A 26552-nucleotide genomic window follows, 5' to 3' on the forward strand; every position below is an offset into this window, starting at 1 on the left:
GCCCCGCCCTCCAAGCCCCTGGTGGCCTGGCGAGGGCAGGGGCAGCTCCTCAGGGCCCGTGGGCGGGAGGCCCGGCCACCTGCAGTCAGGTCTCGTCCCCCTGCAAGCCAAGAGTGCCTTAGCCGAGTCCCTGAGGGGGTGAGTCTCAGTGTGAGCCGGGCTGGTGACGTGGTCATATCCCCCCCTTGGCCGAGCAGCTCCAACCTGAGCCCCAGAGGGCGTGACATGTGCCAGGGCCCTTTCCACAGGTGACAAGCAGCGGGGGGTGGGGCGGATGGCGGGAGCACCTGCTGGGCCCGGAGCCTGGGCTGGAAGGAGGCCTCTGACAGGTGCTGGGCAGGTGAGCCTGGGCGTCTCTGAACTTCTCCGAGCCAGTGTCTGCAAAACGGGGATAGTTCTACCAGCTCACAGCCTGGCTGTGACAGTTGAGTATGATAACCTGCCATGCCATCTCCCCGAGGGCAGAGCCGAGCAGAGTCCCCAGCTCCTGCCCCGGGACGCGCTGCCCCGAGGAAAGCGCCCAGCAAATAGTAGAGCTTGATAGTCTCCCACGGTCACCTTCTCTGGAATGTACGGGCAGGCCTTCTTTTATTTAAAAACAGTCAACATGAATCTCTGGACTGTTCATGTGACAGCCAGGCCCTGAGCCTCAGCAGATTCGCAACTCCTACCCTCTGGTTTATTGGACTTACTCTGGTCAGCTAACAGGGAGGTGAAGAAGGTCAACCCCCACACCAGGGAGCCAAGAGAGCCTACAGCTGCAAGCAGGAGAATTGCATCCATCATCGATGGGGGATCTAAGCCCCCTCTTGATGTAGAGGTGGAGTGGACATCACCATCCCAGGGCCCACAGGATGGAGGAATAGAGTGTGGATTAGAGTGGACTTACTGATATTCTACTATGGAACTATTGTGACTAGTAATGGAAGAAATTGTAGCATTGGTGTGGAGACAGTGGCCACGGTAGTTGCTGAGGGTAGGGAGAGGGAAGAAGAGATATGATGTGGGGGCATTTTCAGACTTGGAGTTGTCCTGGGTGGTACTGCAGGGACAGATCCTGGACATTGTACGTTCTACCATGGCCCACTGGGTGGACTGGGGGAGAGTGTGAACTCCAATGTAAATCATTACACATGCGGTGCAGCAGTGCTCCAAAATGTATTCACCAAATGCAACGAAAGTGCCACGATGATGAAAGAGGTTGTTGATGTGGGAGGAGTGGGTGAGGGTATATGGGGACCTCGTATTTTTTTAATGTAACATTAAAAAAAAAAATAAAGAAGGAAAAAATAAAAAATATAAACAGCCAGCAGGTACTGGAAGCGATCCAGGGGCCCAGGCCGCCCCCTTCAGGTTTCAGCTGGGGAAGTGGCGACTTGGGGCGAGCAGGCCACTGGGCGAATCCGGGTCTAAGCTGAGACGGGCTCTTACTCCCAGTCCCGTGCTCTCCCCCACGGTCTGCGGCATCTGTCTGCCTGTGACCCTCTTTCCAGGCCCCCCGCTTGGCCCTGTCCCGCCCGCCCCGGCCCTGCACTGGCCCCGTTCTCTCCTCCTCTGCTTCCTGCACTGCGCCAGATGTTTCCCCAGCTGCCGCCCCCTCCACCCTCCTCCGACCCGGGCCTGAGCCCGGATTTGGAAGCTGACAGGTTGGGGATTTGCACCAGGGAGGGGGCGAGGCACATTCCAAGGGAGGAGAGCTTCCCACGCAGCCCTCCTCGCCCGGGGAGCCCCGGCTCCCTCCTGCCTTTGTTCCTGGACTTGAGTTCCCCTGGGCCCGTGGAGGGCCCCGCCAGCGAGCAGAGGGAACCCCCATTCTCTGTCCCAAGAGTTTGAGACTTTGCTCCACTGGTTTCACTCTCGCAGATAGTTGTCAGGTACGTGGAGTGACAGAGACCCCGAGCCTAATGCAGCAGGGGCTCAGGGGTACAGCGCGGCACCCAGCAGGGACTGCAGCCCACGCTGACCCCGGCCTGGCCATTTGCCTCGAGGTCGGTGTCAAGCCCCTGGTGGCGCTCCGTGAGGTATTTTTCTCTGAAATGGAACTGAAGTTGTTGTGTGGCCTTGGGTGAGAGCCCCCGACCTGAGCCTCTGTTTCCACACTCTTCACTGCAGCCTGTAAGGCCGGGCCTGGGACTCCCTCCCGCTCCAGCCACAGGGCCGGCGTCCTTGTGTGCCAGGGCCTGCCCCCTTGGGGACCCCGGGATTGGGAGGTGAAGCCACTGCTCCAGGACGGGCTGCGGGAGAAGCTGCTTCTGGACGAGGACTTCCCTCTGCCTAGAAAGTTCTGTGCCCCCCCCCCCCCCACATCTACACTGCATCCACTTCCTGTCTCCACTGTCACCTCTTCAGGGGCCGCTCAGGCCTGGCATCTCCCCCTGGGCCTCGGGCTCTCCAGGTCATTTGCCTATAAACGTGCCTCCTGGGTGGGGTCTGGCTGCACCACTCGGCCGGCTCGGGGAGGGGACCTGGCTGGGTCGTCAGGGCCTGTGCCCCCACTGCCTGCAGCCGCGTGGCCCCGAGGGGCGCAGCGATCCCCGCAAGGAGGGAGGCAGGGAGGGGCCAGCGGCAGGGAGAGGGGAGCGCAGGGGCAGGAACTAGGGGAGAGCGCCCTCGGACCCCGGGCCCCCGCCCGCCCTGGGCGCCCGAGCGGCGCGGGGCGGCCGGCAGGTGGCGGTGCGCGCCCTCGGCTGCGCGGGCGGCGGCGGCGGCGAGTCCCCTCCTCCCGCGCGGCTCCCTCCCCGCGCCCGCTCCTTTCTCCGCGCGCTCGCTGGCGCTGCCCGCCGGCCTCCCGCTCTCCCGGCCGCGGTCTCCGTCGCCCCGCCGCCGCCGCCCCTCGGCGACCATGGCGCCCCGGGGGCCCCCGCGCGCCCCGAAGGGCCTCGGCCCCGCCGCCCGCGCCCCGCGCCCCGCGGCGCCGCCGCCTCGGCGCTCGCGGCCGCCCTGGCTGCTGCCGCTGCTGCTGCTCCTGGCCGCCGGCGGGGCGGCGGGGCGCTCCCCCGAGCCCGGGCGCCTGGGGCCCCGCGCGCGGCTCGCCCGGGCGCCGCGGGGCCCGTCCGCGGGGCGCGCACTGCCCGGCGGCGGCGGCGGCGGGGACGGAGCGGCGCGCGGCGCGGAGCCCGGCGCCCCGGGTCCCGCTCCCGGCCCCGCTCCGGCGCCCCGCGAGGACGGCGACCCCGCCGCGGGAGGGGGGCGCTGGGCGCGGGCGGCGCCCGGGGCCGGAGCGGCTTCGCGGGCGCAGGTCTCGCTCATCAGCACGTCGTTCGTGCTCAAGGGGGACGCGACGCACAACCAGGCGATGGTGCACTGGACGGGCGAGAACAGCAGCGTAAGTGACCTCCGCGCTCCCCGCGGCCCCGGCCCGGGACCCTCTCGGGACGCCCGCGGCGCCGCAAGACCCCCATTTCCGGACCGCCTGCCGCCTCCCCGGGCGCTCTCGGCGACTTCGGGACGCGGCGCCCCTGCTGGCCTCCCGTCCCTCGTTACTTGGGGGATGCGTCCCGAAACGTGTGAGCCCTCCGTCTTACCCCACACACTTCGGGACCCTGAGCCACTCCCGGGGCGCCCCCACTGGCCTCCCGATTGCAGTTACCTGGGGAGGTCCCCAGAGGCTTCGGGACCTGGCCACCTCGGGGCGCCTCCGGGTCTTTGAGGATCGCCTCCAACTCGGTGTTGCGCCTCGGGCGCCCCCAGACTCCCCGCCGTCGGTTGAGCGGCGCTTCGGGGATTTTGGGCTCCCGGAGCCTCCCTACTCTGGTCTACCCGGGACCGCGCGCCTGTCTCCCCGGCGGGCTCCGGGACCTTCTGGCCAGCTCGGCATCTCATCTGGGACCCTCGATCTTGGGGTCATCCCTTTCCCCGGATCCCCCTCCCGTGGCTCGCGGCGCCTTGGAGTCCCACCGGGGTCGCGCCTGGATGGTGGGGACCTGCCTGCCCACTGGGGTGGAGCCACTCTGCCCTCGGGGCCCCTCTGGCGCTGTGACCCGTTCCCTGGCCTCCCTCGCCTTCCCGGCCAGTTGGCGTCGTTTCAACTGGAAGATGGCCAGCCCCTCCCTCAGGACCACATCTGTTCTGGACCTGTGGGGACTGGGTCCTTCCGTGGCAGGGCCCTGGGGGTGGGGATGCCCTCATCCCCCGCCCCCCACCCGGGGCTTCCTCAGTCCCCCTCCTCCCTGCGTCCTGCCTGATGGTCACTCCCAGTCACCTAGGTGGGTCCTCTCGAGACTTGCAGATTTGAGAGAGGAGGTGGCCAGGGAGAAAGCAGCGGTGGCTCATCAGGTTCCCTCCTGCTCAGACCCCTCCCCGCCGTCAGTATGGGGCGGGGAAGATGGCAACCCAGGCCTCCCCGCCGTCTCTCCTCTTGGGTGTCCTCCAATGGCTGACCCCCACCCCACCCTGTCCCGGTGGCCTCTGCTTCCCAAACTTCTGAGGGGGCTGTCCTGGGGCCAGGCTAGGTTCTCAGTGTGCCCTGGCGGTGCAGGGCTGGGGTTCAGGTGCCTCTGTAGCCCCAAAGGGGTACACCCTAGGCTGTCACCCAGCCCCCTCCAACCAGCTCAGGGGACTGCTTCTGGCACTTAGCAATTCTGCAAGGGGGGGGGGGGGGCAGGGGGAGGACACCTGGAGAAGGGAAGAGGTGGGCAGGTGAATAGGTTGGGGTAATGGCAAGATTGATGAACTTGATTGACTCAGAGTCTGGGGGCCAAATGCCCAGGGGTGGGACACCGAGAGGTCTCTGGTCTTTGGCCATTTCCATCATCTCGTCAGACCAGAAGCCCAAGGAGAGCGGGGTCAGCTCCTGAGCAGGAGGCAGTCAGGGTGCTGACTGGGGGTGCCCTCCCCTGAAACCAGCAGGGGCCCCTTTTCCGCTGGCATCTCAAAAGGGGCCAGACCACAGGTGTCGGCCGGGCCGGGAGCGGGCCCTGGGCCCACTTCCTCGCTGCCCGATACTCAGGTACAACCCGCCTTGCGTTTACCGTAAGCCGCCACCCAGGGACTGGCGGAAACCCGGAAACCAGCGCCTGGAGGGTCAAATAAACGTTAAAGGCAAATCCCATGGAGCCAGAAGTGTCCCCCCCCTCCACCTGCTGAGCTTGGTTACCTGGCAGCCACTCCAGTCCCTTTGTCCTTTTAGCTTCACGGGGGGAGTCGAAAGAGGGGAACAGAGAGTGACATGAGGTGGGGTCGGAGCGGGCCCCCCATTCTGAGCACAAAGCCGTGGAGGCCTGGGAGGAGGGGCTGGGGGGCTGGTGCAGGAGCCCACCCGGCTTGGCTCCTTGGGCGAGGAACACCCTTGGGGTGGGGTCTGCTTGTATGTGAATGGGAGGGGTAGGGGTGCAGCAAGCCTAAGGCACCCAAGGAGTTTGGAGGGATGCGCCTTCTCTGGAGCAGCCAGGGGGTCACGTGGACAGTGGGGGCACTGCCTCTGCCCTTGGCCGAGAGTTTGGAAGTGGGGGGCAGACCTGCCTCAGTGTTGTCGAGGGGCCTGGAGTCTGTGGGGTCGGCGGGGGGTAGGTGTTGGGATGTCCACCAGGCATTCCGCCCACCCCTCCCCACCCCGCTTCCCTCCCCACCTCCCATCTCTGTAATGGGAAGGAGGGAGAGACGGGCGTTCTCTCCGGGAAAGCGGATCCTTCCGGGGTGGGGAAAGGTGAGGCTTTCAGAGATTCACCCGGCAGTGGGGTGAGAAGGGTGAAAGCTGTGCCTGACAGCTAACTAAGCAGCGCCATTTGTTGTTGTTTTCTCGGCCCGAGATGCTGGCGTAGCAGAGTGTTCTCTGCACACGACGTGCCCTAGACATGTGCTGTGCTCTTTCCATTCTCAGCTTCCAGCCGTGGGGCCGAGGGTGGCAGCCAGGATTTGGCACTTGGTTTCCCGCTGGTCGAAAGCCCTTTATTGGAAAGCAAAAACTGGAAAGAAACTAAGTTGAGACTGATTTGCTGAAAGGAGTCTTGGAAAAAATTACAAAGCCTCAAGAAATCCCCCTCGGCAGAGGTGGTCAGAAGGAGCAGAGACAGTGTACGTTTTACCTGGTCAGGTGTTTTTCAGAATTTTTTAAAAAAAGCAATTGAGGAGAGGGGAGGGCTTTTTCCGATGGTATTTTAGAGCTTCTAGCCCCAAGAAAGCCCTGGCTGGATGCAGGCTGGTTCCGAGACCGGCCCCTGTGGCTGCCAAGCCGGGAACAGGTGTGCTTCTCCCCGCCTGGCTCTCTTTCTTCCTGCTCCCGTGGAGATCCAGAGGGGACTTGCCTGGAAGTTCAAATGCGGCCTCTCCATCTGGCGTTGAGCAGTAGAAAGAAATTGTTATGTGCGACACTGACGTTTCGTTGGAACCCCCGGCGTGACCTTCCATGGGTGCGGGGACGGCGCCGGGTGTGTGCGTCGCCCGAGCTGCCCGCAGAATGGAGGTGTTAGTGGAAGGTGGATAAATGCTGGCGGGACACTGTTCCCCGCCCTCCCGCCCCGGGGTCGTGGTTTCCTGGACCCCGATGGGGGGTGTGTGGAGCCTTATCCCGATTTGCCTGGGTCGGGGCAATCGTGAGCTCCCTGGGCTCGTTTTAAGTGCTGAGCTCTTCCCTCGCGGTCCTTGACCTTCAGATCTGACACACGAGCGCCTTCACCACGCGCTGCCTGTGATCAGACGCCGCTCGTCCAACGTGGCCCCAGCTCGCCAGACAACGCCGCCGCGGCGTTCTCCTTCTTGCTCTCCCCGCTGCGTGCACTGGGCTGGGGATGAGGGGACACTTGTAGGCAGAGATAAATCCGAGCCGCTCACACCCACTCCCGGTCCCCAGTTCTCGAGGAACCCGGTCTTCGCTCATGCTTCCTACCCGCCCGTGCGTGGAGCTTCTGTGGCTGCTTTCTCCAAAAGCCCCGCTCACAGGCTGCCGTCGTAAGTTTCTCCCAGGAGAGCCCTGCGACCCCCCTGCTACTTCCGTGCCCATCGGATCATGCCGGCTGCTGGCTGGCTCACTCCTTGGCATCAGGGAAGGGGTCTCAGTCAGCTTTGCATCTCCAGACCTTAGCTCAGTGGAGCCAGAATACTACAGCAGGGGAGAGGAGAAATGGAAGGGGAGAGCAAGGATATGGGAGTGCAGTGCCAGGTGGGGAGCAGTGCTCTTCCCCAGCAGGGAATCAGAGTAGGCTGCATGGAGGAGGTGTCTGTCTAAGTTTCCTGGGGCTGCTGCAACATGTGATCATACTAGGTGGGCTCAAATGACAGAAATGTCTTCTGGCACAGCGCTGGAGGCTGCCCCCTTCCTGGTCCTTCAGCTTTGGCGGGGGGTTCCTTGGCTTGGGCAGCTTTGCTCCCGCCTGGCTCCGCTGTCCCGTGGCCTTCTTCCCTGTATGTCTGGGTGTCTGTTTGTCTCTTCCGCTCTGCGGACACCAGTCATGTTGGGGTGGGTGGGACGCAGCCTGCTCCAGGAGGAGCCTGTCTTAGCTAGTGACCGCCGCAACGACCCTCTTTCCGAATAAGCGCACCAACTGAGGTCCTGGGAGGACACGGATTTTGAAGGTGCTGCACTGCAGCCCACTGGTGGGCTTGGGCGCCGGGCCTCACGCATGAGTAGGAGAGTGTGCCGGAGGTGGGGCCGGCAGGCCGGTGGGAGGGACAGCTGGAGCACGGCTGGGCGGTGGCAGTTGAAGGCGTGCAGGGGTCCTGTTGAAGGACAGTGGAAGCTTAGTGCATGGAGGCAGGTGAGGGAAATACGTTTGGAAAAAACCAGGCTGCAGGCAGCACCAGCGGACCCCAGAGTGAGGCTGAAGAACCCCCTGCGGCCTTGCGGGGTGCTGGTCAGTGCCGCTCAGCCTGGGGGCCGGCTCACCTGGGCGTGGAGCCCGGCCCCGTCCATGCCAGCTCTGGCATCACGCGCAAATTGGAACTCTCAGCGCCTCTGTAGCTGCGTCTTGCAAGTGGGGAAAGTGACATTTCCTAGGGTGGTTGTGAAGTTTAAATGAAACGATCCACGTGGCGCATGTAGCCGGGTGCCTGGTGGGGGCAAGAGCCAGGAGGGCTGGACTTGGCCCGGGTTCTGGGAAGGTGGCGTGGAGGGAGTGGGCGAGGGGCTGCAGAGGTGGGACCACTGGACAGGGCTCTGTGGGGAGGCCTGTGCCGGGGGGTCCCCGGGCAGAGAGAGGGGGTCTGAGAGAGGTTTCTAGAAGAGGATGGGAAGATTGTGTTGCCCTGCTCGGCAGGCCGCTCTCTTCCCTGGGCGGTGCTGGGTTTGCCGGCCCGTGGTCAGCTCCGGCGCAGGCACGGTCATGGAAACTTCTCCTCCTGAAGCACTTCAGACTCTGGAAAGAATGGACCCGAATCCCAGCGAAGAGGCTAATTTGTAGATTTGCATCTGACAGTTGTGACTTGGGGATTGCACCCCGTCCACTCTCGGAGGAGCGCTTGGTGGCTCGAGGGCGCGGGTTGAAGTCTGCCGGCTGTTTGACAGACCCCGGTGTGGAGGTCGTGCCCACCCGGTCCTGGAACGTGTGCCTCCCAGAGTGTCCGCCGCGGGGGCCTGCAGCTTTGGGTGGGAGGCTGGGCCACCAGCGGCCAGCCCGGGGATGCCGCGCTCCTGGGGTTGAGACCGGGCACAGTGGGCCTCCCGACTCCCTGCTTCGTGGCTGGTGAGGCCCATGGCGCCGTCTCTCTCCCCGCTGCACCCCTTGGCCCCTGACCCCCCCAAAACACCCGCCCTCCTTCCCTCCCCTCCAGGGGACGGAGGGCCTTCTCTGTCCTCCAGGCTTAGCCAGAAGCTGACCTGCCGATGCCTCCTGCAGGAACTGCCCAGCTCCCTTTCGTCTGTCTGGACACTCACGACTCGTGTGCCAGTGTGTCCCTGGGCCTCAGTTTACCCATCTGTAAAATGTGTGGCCAGACCAGAGAGCCTCTAAGATCCCAATCAGCACCGGCATTGTGTATTTTTCAGTAATCGTTTGTTAACTTACGTTTTATTTATATAAACAGAAACTGGGAATGGACTGGAAGAGGCCTTGGAAGGAACTGTCGTGGGACCTCCCACTTTACATCCTAATTAGGGAAGGCAGGTCTCGAGATGGAAGGCGTTGAGGGCAGACCTCAGCCTCGGGCACGACCGCTCTCATCCCTTACCTGCCGGTCGAGCTGAGTCCTGGTCTGTGAAACGGCGATGGTAGTGCACTAAGGCGTGGCGTGGGGGAGAGGGCGCAGTGAGGCCAGCGCTGGGGCGTGGCGCTCCGTGGGTGGGGGCCTGCCCCGCTCATCGCCGTTTGCATCCCTCACAGCTCTCAGCGACTAGCTGGCTCAAGACCTGGCTCGTCAGAGGTGTTGGACTCAGCGAATATTACTGAGCACCTAACTCTGAGCCTGGCACTGCTAGGTGCTGGGAGTACGATGGCGCGCTAAGCCGGACGCGCTCCCTTCTCTCCTGGCACGTTCCGTTGGGACAGGGATGTGTCATAGGACTGCGTGGTGCATGTCCCCGGCCATGTGATGCTGCATGGGTGGGGGTGGGGGGTTGACTCGGTCGGGAAAATCAGGGAAGGCTTCCTGGAGGAGGCGATGGTCAGCTGAGCTGAGGACGAGGCCGAGGGAGCACGCTCAGGGACAGGGAAAGGGGAGCCTCAGTCCCTGAAGGACACTAAAAGGCCCCCCGCCGGCCCTGCTTGTAAAGTTCCTGAACACGTTTTGCAAATCCACTTTTACTTTGCTAAAGTGGCTCCTTAATCTGTGGTTGCAGCGGGGTGGTCTCCAGAGCATTTTAAAGAGCTCGTAAATTAGCCTCCGTCTTCGGCCCGCCCCTGCAGATTCGAATGCCGCCCGGCGCTCGCCCTTTGTCAGGGCTGCTGTTATTTTATTATTATTGTTATTTTCAGAGTCAGGCTAAGGCTGGCCAGGATTTCCCCAGGGTGCACAGGGTTGGAGTGATGGGAAAATAAGCCGGGGCGACCGCGGGCCTCCGAGCCTCTTCTGGTTTCGCCAGAAACTGTGCGTGGAACTTGTAAATTGCCTTCTGTTTGGCCTCCTTGTCTTCCTTTCTCAGGCTCCAAAGGGATGAGTGATTTATAGTTCTTACAGACGCCCCATTTCAGCTGCCCTCCTAAGTCCTGAGTTTGGGGGGACGCTTTAGGGGGAGCAGATAGCCCAGGGGCCTGGCCGGGGCTGCAGCCTCTTCCCCCCACTGGCCGGAGCAGGGGAGCCCCCGCTTTCACCGCCAGGTGGGCCAGGCCTCTGTCCAGGGGCTGGGGGCGAAGGCGCACCTTCTGGGGCTGCTCACACCCCAGCTCAGCCGGGTACTCTCTGAAAGCCTTGGCCTGGGTGTGAGCTTGGGTCCTGGGCCCCTCGAAGCCGGTGCCCCTAGTGCTTTCGGGTCCACCGAGGTGCCCCGGCCTACCCTCCGCCCCCCTCAGGCTCCCACGAGGCTGCGGGGGGAGGCTCAGGCCACGCGTTCTCAGCCTCAGCCCGAGCGGGCGTCCGTGGAGGGAAGCAACAGACTTTCCCGGTAAGCCCCGTGATTCGCGGACACTTCACAGAGCGCAGACGTGCTCATCTGTATTCCGAGGAAGCTCAATTTGTAGTTTTAAACATTTAATAGGGAGACTCGAGTGGGAGCTCTCGCTGGAGAATGGGAAGAAAAAAAAATTCAAACCCCGATGGTCTTTGGAGTAGAAAAGTTCCTTCTCATTTTGCATCTCTGTATCAGTCAGTTCCTGTATTTGCCCAGAAAATTGCAATCATTTAATTAGCCAGCACGCAGATCTTAAAATAACAGTGCTGTCCTTCCCTAGTAATTTTCTTGCAAAAGCAGGCCATCCCCTGCAATGCTGAGCTCGCCTGGACTCTAAGGGGACATCTCGTGCGGGGAGCCATTTCTTGATGCTCAGAGATAAAGGAAGTTCGAAAGAGCCGGGCAGAGGGTGGCTGCTTCTATTCAGATCAGTTTTAATTCAGACAGCGTCCTTGACGAGGTTTCCGTGCCGTGCATGTTTCCGAAGCGTCAGCCGTAGAGATGCCATCTCTCAGGCCAGGCCCCGGGGGCCTCCGTCAGGGACAGGGCTGCTTGTCAGCCGGGATCGCCGCGCGGCTTCCTCTGCTGATGTCATATGATCTCCCAGTAATATGTTTACATTGTCCACGCAGTCGTGCTCCTGATTAGTGGTGATAAAGTTAATAGTGATAGCCCCATTTGTGTGCCAGCCGCTGTGCCGAACACCTCCCAGCCCCTGCCTCGTTCAGTCCTGGACATAGGCCTGGAAGATGCTCCTCTTACAGCTAAAGTAGATACAACCCCAGGTATTGGTTCTTCTGAGGGCTACAGAGACCCACAGGCTCTGTGGTCAAGGCAGATGGAGTTCAGTGCCATGGCAGTTGGCCCTACTTTGGAGTTTGTGTTTCTGTGTGATGGAGCTGGACTCAGATGCGATCGTTGTCCACAAGCCTCTCCTGTTACTTTTAACGGGTCTGTGGTTGGTGCTGGGGTTTAGTGTATACTTGGGGGACCTGACTCTCTGGACTGACCATGTGATAGCCAGGCCCTGAGCCTCAACAGACTTGCAACTCCTACCCTCCAATTTATTGGACTTACCCCAGTCAGCTAACAGGGAGGTGAAGAAGGTCAACCACCACACCAGGGAGCCAAGAGTGCCTACAGCTGTAAGCAGGAGGATTGTATCCACCGTCCAAGTGGAGTCGAGATACCCTCTCAATAGAGGGGTGGAGTGGACATAGCCATCCCAGGGTCCACAGAATGGAGGAATAGAGTATGGATTAGAGTGGACTTGCTGATACTCTATTCTGGAACTAATGTGATTAGTAGTGGAAGTAAATGTAACACTGAGATGGAGAAAGAGGCCATGGTAGTACTGAGGGTGGGAATGGGAAGAAGAGATGTGCGTGGGGGCATTTTCAGGACTTGGAGGTGTCCTGGGTGGTGCTGCAGGGACAGATGCTGGACATTGCATGTCCTTCCATGGCCCACTGGGTGGACTGGGGGAGAGGGTAAACTGTAATGTGGACCACTGACCATGAGGTGCAGCAGTGCTCAGAGATGTATTCACCAAGTGCAATGAATGTTTCATGATGATGGAGGAGGTTGTGGTTATGGGAGGAGTGGGGTGAGGGGGTGGGGGGTATATGGGGATCTCATATTTTTTTAAATGTAACATTAAAAATAAATAAATTTAAAAAAAGTGCTCCTCTTTTTTTTTGAATTATTTTTTAAAATTGTCTTTTGTTTTTGAAGATAAATAGATCGCATAAAACATTACAATAAAAAACATAAGAGGTTCCCATATACCCCCTCCACTCCTCCCACATCAACAACCTCTTTCATCACTGTGGCACATTCATTGCATTTGGTGAATACATTTTGGAGCACTGCTGCACCCCATGGATAGTGGTTTACATTGTGTTTTTTTTCCCCCAAATTGTACTCAATTTATTCATTTTTTAAAAAGATATTACATTAAAAAAAATATGAGGTCCCCATTTGCCCCCACCGCCCCCACCCCACCACTCCCCCCCTAGTAACACTCTCCCCTATCATCGTGTCACATCCATTGCGTCTGGTGAGTACATCTCCGGGCATCGCTGCACCCCATGTCCCCTGTTCCACACCATAGCCCACACTTTTCCACGTTCCATCGTAGTTTACACTCTCCCCCAGTCCACCCAGTGGGCCATGGCAGGACATACAATGTCCAGTAACTGTCCCTGCAGCACCACCCAGGACAACTCCAAGTCCTGAAAAAGCCCCACATCACATCTCTTCTTCCCACTCCCACCCTCTGCAGCTACGGTGTTCACTTTCTCCACATCAGTGCTACAGTTTCTTTCATTACTAGTCACAGTAGTTCTATTGCAGAATACCAGTAAGTCCACTCTAATCCATATTTTATTCCTTCATCCTGTGGGCCCTGGGATGGTGCTGTCCACTCCACCTCTGTATCGAGAGGGGGCTTAGATCCCACATGGCTGCTGGATGCGATTCTCCTGCTCGCAGCGGTCGGCACTCTCGCTTCCCTGGTGTGGTGGTTTGCCTTTCAAGTTTGCGCACACTCCACTTCCTCCCCCACTGGTAGGCACTTTCTCTGATTGACTATCTCGTTGACCAGTTCAGTAAGTCAATTTCTGCTCTGTAAAAATACAGCACTCAATAAAAAAGCCCTATGTTTTTCTCGGTTAATATTTCTTATCAATAGTGTTTAACTCCATCCAAGTTTGTTTTCAGATTTGCGCCTTGACTGTGGAGCACGGCTTCTGGGGGCTTATTTTGATTCCCACAGCGGCGACTGGTCCTCAGACAGGAGCTGGTGTGGCTGCTGCGTGCCTGGCGGGGTGTGTGGCTCCGTGACAACTCCACTGCGTACGCTCAGAGGTTTCCCGGCTCCAGGGAAGGCTCCCCGCCTCCCCGCCCCGGAGAAGCCCATGGAACTTCCCCAGAATGAGGTTTTTAAGTAATTAGCATAAAATAATATACATAGGACTGTAAGGAAACCAATTTTATGGCAATCAAATTACCAAAATATTAGAACTACCTTCTTCAGTAACACATCGATGAGAGCTGGTGGCAAGTGTAGCAGCTACCACAGTTTTGAGGTTGCCAGCAGCATAAACGGCCCTTTGAGTCCAGGAACAAGTGCAGTGACATGGAAACGCCTGAGGTTTCTCTTGGTGACACAGCCCTGGGTGCGGGGGATGCGACGGAGACGTGTCGCCTCCTTTGTAATGGAAGTGATGCCTAGAAAACAACGCGGTCCCTGCTCTCCCATCCAAGTGCCGCGCCCAGGCCCTGGCGAGCCTGTGCCAGGTGGAATGCCGTTCGAGGGACGGGGGGGCGCACAGCCGACCCCGTGGGAGTGCTTTGTCTCCCTGCGCCCTGCGCCCCATCCCCTGCTCCCGGCGCCAGCTCCTCCCTGCTCTCCCACAGGCCCCTGAGGAGTGGACTCCAGGCGGGCGGGGGTTTCTTGATCACGCTGTCACCTGGTGCTTGGTGAACATTTGGTGACTTACCGAATGAATGCGATAAAGGTGATTGTTGATCCCGAAGCATCGTTAGAACCCAGAGCCCCAGCCCGCTCTATTCCCTGCTGCGGAATCTGGGGGAGACCCCGCGGGGGCCAGGGTCTCGCTGTGGGCCACACGGCTGGTGAGCAGCAAGGCTGGGACCCCTGCCCAGCTGCCACTCCGTGTGTGCCCCCCGAAGCTCTTGACAGCACTGGCTCATCCTGCTGTGCTGCCCTCTCTGCAGAGGGGAGCTGCTGGATTGCCCAAGTGGTACGTTCCCACTGGTCAGCGTCGGGGAGCAGGCTGGAAGCTCTGTGCAGCCCAGCCCAGCGCCCCCCACCGCCCAGTGGAGGGTCAGCTGGGAGCCGGGGTGCTTGGAAGTGAGAGAACACCAATTCCAGAGTGAAGTCGGGGTGTTTAAACAGCAGCTCCCATCCCAGCCTCGCCTCACAAAACACGAGAAAAAAACAGAAACCCAAGAGCTGGTTTTGCTCAGCTTTTCAATCAAGAAGATAACTGTGGGGTGGGTTTAAGTACGGGGGAGCTTTTCCCCGGGGGGACAGTTCCAGAGAAACTCTGGGGAAATTAGGCTTTCCAATGACGGCCCTGCTGAGAGTCACTAGTTGATTCATTTTCCCTCCCTCCCTCCCTCCCATCCTTCCTCCTGCCCGTCCATCCGTCCATCGCGCCATCTGTCCATCCTTCTACTTCATTCCTAGAGGAGTAGCCAGGTTCTGACATCTCGGGTGTGCTGGGGGGACAGGGTGCCTGAAGACAGCCTTTGTCCACGTCTCGGGCGCTGACCGCCATTCCACTTCCGTGAACGTCTTTTCTTCAAAGTCAGCTCAACCTGTGACCTTGAAAAAGGTGGAAAGGGTGCCAGTTTTGGAGGCTGTGGCCTGACTGCTGGCGTCTCCTGCACCAGGTCCCCCATGCCTGCTGGGGTGGTCCCCTGTGGCTTGCTCTGGGATCCCCCGCCACATCTGGCCAGGGCCCGGCTGACGTGCGGGCAGCGTGGCGTCCACCGCCCCGAGGGGGCGGGACTCCGTGGCTGCTACACCGAGCTCCGAGCCGGAGCCGCTCCGCAGTGCCCAGGCCTCAGTTTCCACATTCGTAGGGGCCGACGGGACCTTCACCTCCAACTGAGGGGAGGATCAGGTCAGCGAGGGGGCCCGGAGCTCCTGGGCCCGAGGAGAAGCTCAGCCCATGTCGGTCCCAGTGGCCCGAGACGAGACCCACTGAGGCAGCGTCTCCAGGCCCAGGGCAGGCTGCACAGGCTTTTGTCCTCTTTCTCCAGGGGAACTGACTGTCGTGACATTTTATTCCCGTTGTGTGAAGCGTTTACTAAAATAAAACAAAACCCGACAGTATTTCCTGATGCGTTGTTCAGCTCCGCAAGTCTGCTTTTCAAGGAAAGGATTTCTCGTTGACATCTGGTTTTTCACAAGTTTTCTGATACAAATTATGGTCTGGAATGTTCACCTCTTAAGATAAGTCAGAACTTTCCGTCGTCTCACCCGAGGCTGCCCAGAGGCCTGGGCTGGGGCCCCGGGGGACCTCTGGGGCTTGTCTGGTGGTGGGAAGGGGGCTTGGGGCGCACTTCTCCCATGCTCCCACCTCCCGCAGCTGCTCCTGCGCCGGGCTGGGAGTATGCTGCACGTCAGTGCCCACCCCGGCAGCAGAAAGACGAAGATGAGCCCTGGGCACGGGCACCCCGCCCTCTCCAGCCCCCCACCCCCACCCCCGTGGAGAGCCGAGAGACCTCGTGGAGCCTAGAGCCAGCCATCTCGACCTCTGACCCGGGGAGGGATGTGGCTGGGGGCTGTCCCCTGGCACGTCGGGGAGGGAAGCGGACTGCCCAGCTGCCCAGCCCACGGCAGAGTCCCGCCACCCAGAGGGGCCCTGCTGTCGAGGGTCTCCAGGCGGCTTCTGGAGGGCCCACTGAGAAGCCCGTGGGTGGCTGTGAGGGCGGGGCCTTAGCAGAAGGGGGCGGGCCTGGTTTCTGACCCTTTCTCTTCCCCTTGCGAATGCGTTTTTGGTACTTGGCCCCACTTTTTTTTTTTTTTTAACTTTTAAAATTTTTATTTGTCTTTTTCTTTTAAAGGTGCATAGAGCACAAAAAATATAAGTGGTTCCCATATACCTTACTCCCCACCCTACCCCACTCCACCTCTCCCATATCAACAACCTCTTTCATTACGTGGCACGTTCATGCATTTGGTGAATACATTTTGGAGCACTGCTGCACCACATGGATAGTGGTTTACATTGTAGTTGACACTCTCCCCTAGTCCATTCAGTGGGTTATGGCAGGAAATACAATGTCCTGCATCTGTCCCTGCGATATCATTCAGGACAACTCCAAGTCCCGAAATGCCCCCACTTCACACCTCTTCTTCTCTCTCCCTGCCCTCAGCAACTTCTGTGGGCACTGTCTCCACATCAATTATACGATTTCTTCCATTGCTAGAGTCACAGTAGTTCTATAGTAGAATACTGGTAAGTCTACCCTAATCCATGTTTTATTCCTCTATCCTGTGGATCCTGGGATGGTGATGTACACTGCACCTCTAAATCAAGAGGGGACTTAGATCCCACATGGCTGATGGATGCAATTATCCTGCTTGCAGTTGTAGGCACTCTTGGTTCCCTGATGTGGTAGTTGACCATCTTCACCTCCTTGTGAGCTGACCTGGGTAAGTCCAACAAACTGGAGAATAGGTGTTGCAACTCTGCTGAGGCTCAGGACCCAGCTGGCACATGGCCAGTCCAGAGATTCAAGTCTCCTGAGCATACACAAACCCCAGTGCCAACCACAGGTTCAGTAAAAGTGACAGAAGAGGGATGGGTAGAAAGGTCACATCTGAGTCCAGCTCCATCACACTTGGAAGTACAAATTCCAAAGTAAGGCCCACTGGCAAGGCACTGAACTCTGGAGTCATCTGCTATGACTGTAGAACCTCTGTGTCTCCATAGCCCTCAGGAGCACCAGTGCCTGGGGTTGTATCTACTTTGGCTGTCTCTGGGATCCTGCTGAGACGTGCATAAGTACAACCCCTCTGATAACTTCCCAACTCATTTTGAAGCTTCTTAGTCATATAAACTCATTTGTCTTTACCATTTCCCCCTTTTATTCAAGGTCTTTTTCTAGTTGCATCACCAGCTGGCGAAGGGTAGTAATCCCTCGGCACCAGGGAGGCTCATCCCTGGGAGTCATGTTCCATGCTGGGGTGAGGGTAATGCATTTACATTCTGAGTTTGGCTTAGAGAGTGCTAGCCCCACTTTTGTATTTGTCCCAGGAGGCATTTCTGTGAGGTGATTTTTGAGGGGTTGATTTGTTCCTTTGATAGCAAGTTATTGGGTGCACCCTCTGCCAGGCAGAAGGGGTGACATGGCCTGGATGGGACATGGCTCCTGCTCTGCCGCATGAGCTCACGGCCCAATGGGGGAGCAGGCGTCAACCCAGGGGTGGATGGGAGGGTGTTATGAAGGCAGGGCAAAGGGTGATGGGATGGTCTGTAAGTGGGTAGGGGTGGGAGCGGGGGAGGTGGGCCCACATGGGCCCGTGGTCAGGGAGGGCCTCTCTGAGGAGGTGGCATTTCTCTGAAGGCCTGGAGCATGAGTGGAGCCAGCCCTGTACAGAACTGTGGTAAAGGGAGCGTTCGCGGAAAATTCCAGGCACGGATTGTCCACTGGAAATTCCACCAACCAAATAAACGCCCCAAAGTGTGAGGTGGGGCAGGGGCGTGAGCGGCTGGCTAAGACTGCCAACAAATCTTTAATCCCCTTTATTCTCTCTCTGCCTGGAAAACAAGTTTGAACAGAAATTTCTTTATAGCAGTGAAAGGAGAGAATGAATGTTCTCTGGTGTCAGTTTCTGCATTATCCTATCAAGAATGCGCCCAGTAGCCCGTGTGGTAAATCCCCCTCAGTGGCATGAATTTCCATGGCCTCCCTGCCTGGGGTTCTCGTCGAGCCAGTGGGGGAGAAGAACTCTTGTGAATAGAAGAGATGAGGCAGAGCTCAGGGAATGTTCTGGCAGAAACAGCTTCTGAGAAGCCTCTGCCTCCTGGAAGCCGTCCACTGTGGCCTCCAGCTCTTCTCCTCTCCCCAGCCCCTGCCAGGAGTTGTAGCCCACACAGTGCGCTTCAGCCTGGGGGCCTCTCTGGCCCATTAGTCAGATCTTTCCAGCCAGGTTTCAGGTTACGTGGGGTTGAGGAGCAAGTTCCCATTTCCTCCCCCTTTCCCTCTGTGCCTCTTATGGTGCTGTGCACAAAAGGGCCCCCTTGGTAACAAGTCACAGAAACCCAACCCCAACAGACTGAAGCGAGAAAGTGGCATTTCCATAGACCCGGAAAGGGCGAGGATTCGGCTTCAGGCCTGGCTGGCTCCAGGGGCTCTAATGTCGCCCCTCAGCCCCGGTCTCTGGGCCCTGCTGTCCATCTCAGGCAGCCCTGAGCCTTCCCGGACCTTGGTTCCACGAGAAGCCGTGGCTGAAGAGCTCAGCGGGAGTCCAGACCTGAGAACGGCTTGCCTGGTTGCCTTGGTCACCTGCCCACTGAACCCACTGTGTCGGCCTGGAGGATAAAATGCTCTGATTCCGGGGCCTGCCCAGGCCCGGAACCTCAGAGACGGTACTGGGTGAATCCAACTGAAAACCAAACCTGTGAAGGGAAGAAGAGATGATTCTGCAAAGTCCCCCAGAGAAGGCAGAGCAAGCAATCTCACGCCCCCGCCTTGTCGCTGGCCGGGTCGCCGTCCTGCCTTGGGGAAACAACCGCAGCCGTGGCCCACATCGTGCTTGCCCCGCCCCCACCGCCTGGACCCCCGGAGGTGCCGGCTTGGGGCGGTGCGATTCCGCCAGGAAAGCTGGCAGAAGCCGAGCGGTCACGTACCAGCCTCCCCTCCTCTGGCCTTTCATCGTTCACCATCTGAGGAACCCCAGCACCCAGCCTGGGCTCAGCTCGGAGCCACGGCCACGGAGCTCAGAGGAAAAGCGACTTGAGGCCCGTGGTCCCCACTGCTGTTTAGCCTGCAGGCCGGGCAGGTCCTCCCCGGGGCGCCTTTCGGTCAACGTGCCCCGCAGATTCACGGGGTGTGCGGGTAGAGGCCGAGGCTTGGCGGTGCTGGCTGCGGGATGGTGTGCAGCGCGATGCGGGGGCCATGCCGGCGGGAGCGGGAGTCTCCAGGGCTATGCAGGACCCGTGTGCCCGAGGCTGGGTGGGGTTCTAGATGGTGCCGTGGCGCTCGGTGGCTGGCGGGGTAGCTGCCAGTGATTGTTGTAGCCCCAGAACATTGAGGGCGGGCGTGCTGGTTTAGCATTGACATGACTCCACATCTTTGAGCCACCCAAAATCCCAACTGCGAGAGGTCAAAACCTTTGATTATAATCAGGAAAATTTGGAGTTGCAAGGAGTCTTGGAGCACAGCTGTGTCTTTCACGGATGGGGAAACCGAGGCCCAGGGAGGCCCTGGGAGCGGCGAGACTGGAGGAAGAGCCAAACCTCTGCATTGTCAGGCCAGTGCCCTCCCAGGCTAAGACCCCCAAGAGCCGAAAGCACCCCCTGGCTGTAATCAGGGGCCGGGCGGGCTGCAGGCAGGGCTGCCCGGGCTTTCCTTCGTGTGCTGCCGCGAGCCCTGACGTTCCTGGCGAGCGAGCCGGGGGCTGTTTGGTTTCCCTCTGCGAGGAAGTCTTTGTTTGCACGCCTTTGCCTCCAGCTGCCAGCCTGGGCTGTGTGAGCGCCAGGCAGCCGGTGAGACTCGAGGGGGAGTGAGTCACAGATGGGCTCCGCTGCTCTCCCAGGAGGACGCCAGACTCTGCTTCCGACTCGCCCCGCCCGAGGACGGTGGGTGGGTGGGAGGACGCTCCAGGCGGGCCTGTTCAGCTAACGCCAAGGGAGCACCTACTGTGTGCAGAATGGCCTCCAAAGAAAAACCTGGGGGTAGCCTCCTGGCGCCCGGTGCTCTGGAGCGCTCGGAGGCCCCTGTGTCCCGGGTGGGATGCCTCCAGCGACGGGAGGCTCCCCACCTTCCTGAGACAGCACATTCCAGGGTGTCTGAGCCCGGCTGGCGACAGCTGCTGAGATCAGCGCTGAGTGAAGGATGGTGGTGAGAGGCCGGGCGGCAGGCTGAGCCGGCCGGCTGGGCGAAGGCCAAGCATGCTTTCCCTCTGACGGGGTGTGCGCCGGGTGTCCTTTCTGCTCGGCAGCTTCGTGGAAAGCAGGAGGGCAGGCTCCCTCCCAGTTCCGCTGCGGGTCCTGGCCGGGCAGCTCTTGGCCTTTCTTTGTTGGCAAACATGATAAAAAGTGAGAAGGCAGAAGGGGGAGACCAGTTTACACTGTCCTCAGGAACTGTGGGCCGCACAGCGGAAGTCACCCAGCCCAGCTCCTGTTCACTTGGAGGCCGCGACGGGGGACGAAGAGGCGGGGTCGACCAGGGGGGTGTTCCCTCAAGGCCACGTCTCTCCGTGCTCCCACAAAGCCAGTGGCTTCAAACTAAACACCTTTATTCTCTTACAGTCCAAAACCAGGCTTGCCGAGGCAAACTCCAGGTGCCAGCGGGGCTGCTTCCTTCGGCAGCCTCAGGACAACCCATTCTGGCCTTGCCCATCCTCTAGAGCCATCGGGGCTCCCCGCGCTCTGTTCTGTTGTCCTGTCTCTTGCCTCCCTCTTTTTTTTTTTAAGATTTATTTATTTTATTTATTTCTCTCCCCTCCCCCCATCCCCCACCGTTGTCTGCTCTCTGTGTCCATTCGCTGTGTGTTCTTCTGTGTCCACTTGTATTCTTGTCAGCAGCACCAGGAATCTGTGTCTCTTTTTGTTGCATCATCTTGCTGCGTCAGCTCTCCGAGTGTACGGTGCCTTTCCTGGGCAGGCTGTGTTTTTTTCATGTGGGGTGGCTCTCCTTATGGGGTGCACTCCTTGCGCATGGGGCTCCCCTATGCAGGGGACACCCCTGCGTGGCAGGGCACTCCTTGCGCGCATCAGCACTGCGCATGGGCCAGCTCCACACGGGTCAAGGAGGCCTGGGGTTTGAACCGCGGACCTCCCATGTGGTAGGTGGACACTCTATCAGTTGGGTCACGTCCGCTTCCCTCTTGCTTTCCTCTTAGGGGCACCGTGGGATTACAACCTGGGCTGGCCCCCTGTCTTGGCGCCCTTGATGTGATGCCATCGGCAAAGTCCCTTTTGCCGTGCCAGGTGACGGCCTCAGGCCCCAGCAACTGACTGGGACGTCTTTGGGGGCCCCCATGCTCCCTCCAACCACAGAGCCAAGAGAGACAAGACACGGGTTCCCGTGGCCATTCTCCCCATGCGACGCCCGGGTGTCTCCTCTGAGCTGCCTCCGTGGTGTGGCCACCGTCTTGCTGAGCTCAGGTCCCATGTCCCTTCTCAGCTTGCCGTCTTCTGGAGGGCTCCGGGGCCCTGCTCAGGAGCGAGTCCAGCCTTAACCCCTGGCTGCCCTCCTCCCCCTTCTTCTGCCACCTTCCCCCACTTGTAAGCAGCAGCCATGGCCAACCTCTGTGAGCTCCTTGGACCCCCTCTCCTCCCCCCCGCCCCCAACCCCGGGCCTTTGCACTCGCTACGCCCTCTGCCTGGCCTGGAACCTTCCAGCCTCACCTCTTAACCTCTGGCCTCCGCCGCCCCTGTCCCTGCACAGGCCGCCCCGCGCGAGCCTGCGATGGCCCGTTCTCACCCGCCCCCTGGCCCTCTGAGGGGCCTCGTGCCGGGGTCCCTGTGCAGAGCAGGCGCTCGGGGCACGCTTGAGGATGGGACGGGGGGACACAGGGTTGTTGTAAATAAAGGAGAGTCGTGTTCCAGCACCTCTGGCCAGTTAGCCTGACGCTTGGCAGGTCTGTCCGTTGTCCTGCTTGCTGGGTGGTGGCACAGGACACACGGCCTGTGTTGTGACTCTCAGTGTACATGGGCTGAGGGCTGTACGCTGCTCGGAGGCCAAATTCAGTCAACCTCAAGTGATGTCAGGACAGCAGATAGCTCTTGAACATCTACGAACGGACGGCTCTGCTGAGGGGTGGAGGGGGTGGCCCCCTCCCGCCGACAGCAAGGCCCGAGGCCCGTGGCTTCCGCCCCCGAGTTGCCCACACGTAGCTGTGTGCGTGTGTGTCTGATGGCCCTGTGTAAGTTAGCAAGAGGGGAAACACCCAAGGGTTAAGCGATGAGTAAAAGCAGAGAAGCTGCGGGCGGGCGGCTCGGCCGTGGGGAGCCTGAGGACGCGGCGGGGGTGTGGGCTGCCCTGGAGCGGACGGGGGTCGTTCTGGGGTGGGGGGGGCTGGAGCCCTGGAGAGGGCCTGCCAGCTGGGCTGGGGTCCCGGGCAGCAGGTGGGCCTGTCCTCTCGCCCCTCTGCGGCTGGCTTCCCGTGAGTGACGTGGGCGCCCATTGGGCACGGAGGGTTCATCTCTGGGGATGAAGAGTTCATCTCGGGGGGTTTGTGAGTCGGTGGGCTTGGCTGAAGTAGGAGGTCGGACCAGACAATTAAAGGAAGCCCGTGCGGGGAGAGCCCGCGCTTCTGATGGCGCTTGGACGCCTCGCCTCCCCATCGGCTGGGTGTCGCCTCGGATTTGTGCTCCTTAAATGGATTCTAATAGCTTTCTTCTCCTCCGTCACTCACATAATGGCCTCGGTAGCCAAGAAGGAAATTAGTTTCAGGTGGAAGCCTATTTTTACTGTGGCGGAGACCAAACCGTTAATTACCTGGAAACCACATGAGGACTTGTAGCCTGAAAAATTCTTTTTTTCCTTGGGTTCAACTTTTCATAGATATTAATTATAGATATCCACGTCAGCCCGCTGAAATAATTCCTCTCACAAGAGATTAAAGAGACTGTTCCTTGTTACACATAACGTAGACTCTTTCTCTCTATTTAGGCTCAGTGTATGGGATGGAGATAGAAGATCGGGGACTCTTCACATGATTTGATACCTTTTTCATAAAGGTTGCGTCTAGACGGTGTGTGTTTTTAAATCTCTCTGAAGCTAGTGGGAGTTGGACGATAAAGGTCAATAAGGCGACACTTTGGTATTTGGAATATCATTAATTCTAATAGGAACGTCACTGTCCGTCTGATACAGATACATCTACCTACTGTCATGTTAGTGGAAAACCACCCGATGACTTCCCAGCGCACTTAGGACAAACCCGAACCCCAAAATCCTTCCTTCAGCCTCCACTCACGCCAGTGACCGCACCCCATGCCCTCTTGCCCCACGCTGTCTGCACAGTGACCTCCTTTCAGCTTCCGGAACATGCCGGCACTTTCCCACCTCAGAGCCTCTACCAAGGCAGCTCTCTCCAGCTGGAGGGCGTGGCCAGCCCCCCCTCATTTGGGGAGCTCCTCACAAGGCTTCCCTGGCTGCCCCCCTTGAACGAGGCTCTCCCTCCGCCCTCCACCTGGCCTCCCGCTCGTATCTTTCATGGTATCGCCGCGGTTGGCGTTTAGCTCATCTTTTCGTGTGAGCTCTGCCTGGCTGTGTGTCTGTCTTCTGTTTCCACCAGAAGAATTAGCTTTCTGAAGGGACAGCGTCCAGCCTTGTGGCCATGTTGAGTCTGAGGTGTCACCTGGTCAGCCAGGTACAGATGTCCCATCCACCCTGGTTTCTCCCACCTGGCCTCGTGCCTTAAAATATCTGCTGCCCGCCCCACCCGGGAAATCTGGCTTAATTCGCGCAGGCTGAGGCAGGGCTCCCGGCTGATTCCAATCCGCTGCCAAGTTTGAGCCCCTCTCTTCTGTGAACCTGTCACGTCCCACCGCTTCGTAGCTCAGGAGGGTGAGCGGTGGTGACGCCAAGTCATTATGAAAAGGAAGGCCCCGTGGTTCACTCGATTTAAAAAGGCAGGGATTTGTGTAATGGGTTTTGGAACTATTTCCATCGAAAGTGTGTGCAGTTTAAAACAAGAGCCCCCACCGACCGCGCAAAGCCGGGGACTTCGTTTTGCTGCGATTGGGCCGGAGCTTCAGATGTGCAGGCCCGCTTTCCCCTGCGCCCTTTGGGTTGCAGACAGCCCCGACGTGGGGCCCAGAGCCACGGGCCGGGCCAGGTGCGGTCTTCCCAGCCTCCTGAGCAGAGCCCGGGACTTGGGAATGAGAGTGGCCAGGCCACGCTCTCTCCGGCGTGGACACGTGCTGCCTTCCACCACGGGAGCGCCTGGTGGTCATCCTTGCCCTCGGTGCCCGATGGGAGGTTTGGTGCATAGTAGGACCTCAGGAAATAAACGAAGAAAATCAGCGAGTGGTTGAAGGCGTGGCGGAAGGAAAAGGAAGACGCTGGTTTTCCTAGCTCTAAGCAAGTCCAGATGCAGCCATGGCGTGCCTCAGGCAGGCTGGGTGCCCTCTTGGGACATCTCGTTGGCATTCACCTAGGTGGATGGGGTTATTCAGGCAAGGTGTGGGGCTGCTGCCTGATTCAGGAGTGGGGCCAATAGATCTTCCCCGAGTTCTGGAAAGTTCCGTATGCAGGACCTGAGCTAGCTGTGCCACGGCTCCTCTTTCCAGAGCTAGGCGTTGGCTCGCTGTGGGATGGTGCCTCGAGCACCTGCACAGTCTTTGCCTTGCCAGGCCCCTCCCAAGTGGGCGCTGGGCCGCTCCGCAGGGGGGGTGATTTAGGGGGTGAGTGTGAATGTAATCCTTAGCAAACTGCTTCTGTGCACCCCCCATTGAGCCTCTTTTGTGTTTCCAAGTTGCTATAGAAAGTAAATGATTAAAGCAGTACCCACGCGTTTTTTTTAAAGAATGATTTTTCAAAACAAAGCAATTGCCCAATGGATCGTCAGAGAGAGGGAAGGAGGCTTTAATAAAGCAGAACACTGTTTAATAAATCACAATTACTTACGTGGGTGGAGGCACCAGCCTGGCGGGGGCGCCCAATCAAGCATCTAATTGTGTTGACTTTCTCCTTCAACCAGCGGGCCACGCCCCTCAGGTTGACCAGATGTCCCCAAGTTCTCTGGGCAAATTTCTTCACCCTTTCCCCCCCCTGAGCTGATGAACGTCTGACGCCCGTGAGCAGTTATCCTCCAAGTGTGAGGTATAGCAGGGGAAGCCGCCTCAGACGGGCCGCGACGAAGCTGGTGGGTGGCCCCAGCGCCTGGATTTGAATGAGTTTTCTAGCCATCACCCCCACCTCAGTGGGCGAGCCTCCCCTAGGTCCGTGGCCCGTGAATCGGGGTGCTCCATGGTGCTCCCCTGGGCGGCTGGGAGTCCCTCAATGTCCCTCCAATCCAAGATATGTGAGAGTGTGCCGGAACGGCGCGACAGAGAGGCGCACGCCAGCTCCCTCGCCGTGGGGCAGGTCCAACGCCAGCCAGAGCGACGTCGGCGGGGTTTGGCAGAGCCCACCCAGCCCCTCCTGTGCCCCAGGCCTGCGTGGGAAGGACCCAGGCCCTGCCCCCGGAAGCCCACAGGCCCATGAGCAAAGAGACACGATTTGTACTTAATTTGAAAACAAAAAACAGACTCATGTTGTGATTCAGGACCTAACTCATGTTCATTTTAGAATCCTTGGAAAAGGAGAAAAGAAACCTAAAATTACTTGTCATCCCTTTCCTCAGAGGTAACCATGCCTTCCCTTTTGGTGCGTGTTCCTCCCAGTTTTTTCTGTGCAATCATTAGGACCTTACTGTATACACAGCACGGAATTCTTGGGCACTTAAATTATGTCACAAGTGTTTTGTTCATCAGTGAAGAGCCTTCGAAAAGTGCAGGAGCCTGTGCTGGCCTTTCTTCACTGCTCCTCGCTGCGTTGGAAGGGTGCTAACTTTTTGTGATAAATAATGCACAGGCAAACCCTTCCCAGGCGACTGGACCAGCACACGGGGCAGTTTGTTCTGCCCGAAGGTCAAGGCAGCCACCCTGGAAGAGGAGGCACGTTACTGGTGCTTGGCTAGTTAAAATGAAACCAAATTAAACTTGGTGGATATTTCTTGCCTATCAGCTGAGTGAGGCCCTGGTGGGGGGTGGGTGGGGTGCGGTGATGTCAGAGTCAGAGCCTCAACCTCAGGGCAAAAACGCAAAGACAGAAACAAGCAGACGGTGGTGAGTGCTGGGCAGAAAGCAGCGCAGGTGATGGCCCCGAGGGGCGGGTGACTCAGGTGCCTTAGCAGCCACCAGGTGTACCTGGGGGGGGGGCCGCTGTGGCCCGAATGGACTTGGTGGGATTGGGGGACAGAATGAAGGCTGCTTGACTGGAGCAGGGGTTGCGTGGGGGAGGGTGTCGGGTGCTGTGGTCGGGCAGGTGGGCTGAGAGGGGCCCCCCAGGCCGTGGCTCCAGAGAGCTAGAATGCCCTGGAAGGTTGGAGGGGGGTCTGCCCAGCGGGCCTTGGGGCGGGCCTGGGAAGCCACAGGGAGGCTGGAAAATCCGCTCCCCGCGTCCCCCTAGTTAGCCAGCCTGCAGGAGTTTGGGGGCTCTTTTCTGGGTGGGGCCGTGGCCAGGGCAGTGGGGGAGGGCTCCTTCTCCGGACCCCAGAACGTGGAGAGCCCAGGCCTCAGGAGCCCTGAATTTACCGCTGGAAGAGAATGATTTGTACTTTGCTTGAAAACAAACAAAAAACAGATTCATGCTTTGA

At 59.2% G+C, this 26552-nt stretch overlaps 1 protein-coding gene across 1 annotated transcript in view; it reads left to right on the forward strand.

Moving 5' to 3' along the window:
• Positions 1-2842: 2842 nt before the first annotated feature.
• SORCS2 (sortilin related VPS10 domain containing receptor 2) overlaps positions 2843-26552 on the forward strand; it is a 527745-nt gene continuing 504035 nt past the window's right edge. Inside the window, 1 exon segment of the mRNA XM_058304358.1 lies at positions 2843-3325. Within this exon segment, the coding sequence (XP_058160341.1) occupies positions 2843-3325 (483 nt within the window).

Source organism: Dasypus novemcinctus, chromosome 1 (genome assembly GCF_030445035.2).
Source record: "Dasypus novemcinctus isolate mDasNov1 chromosome 1, mDasNov1.1.hap2, whole genome shotgun sequence".
Lineage (NCBI taxonomy): Eukaryota > Metazoa > Chordata > Mammalia > Cingulata > Dasypodidae > Dasypus > Dasypus novemcinctus.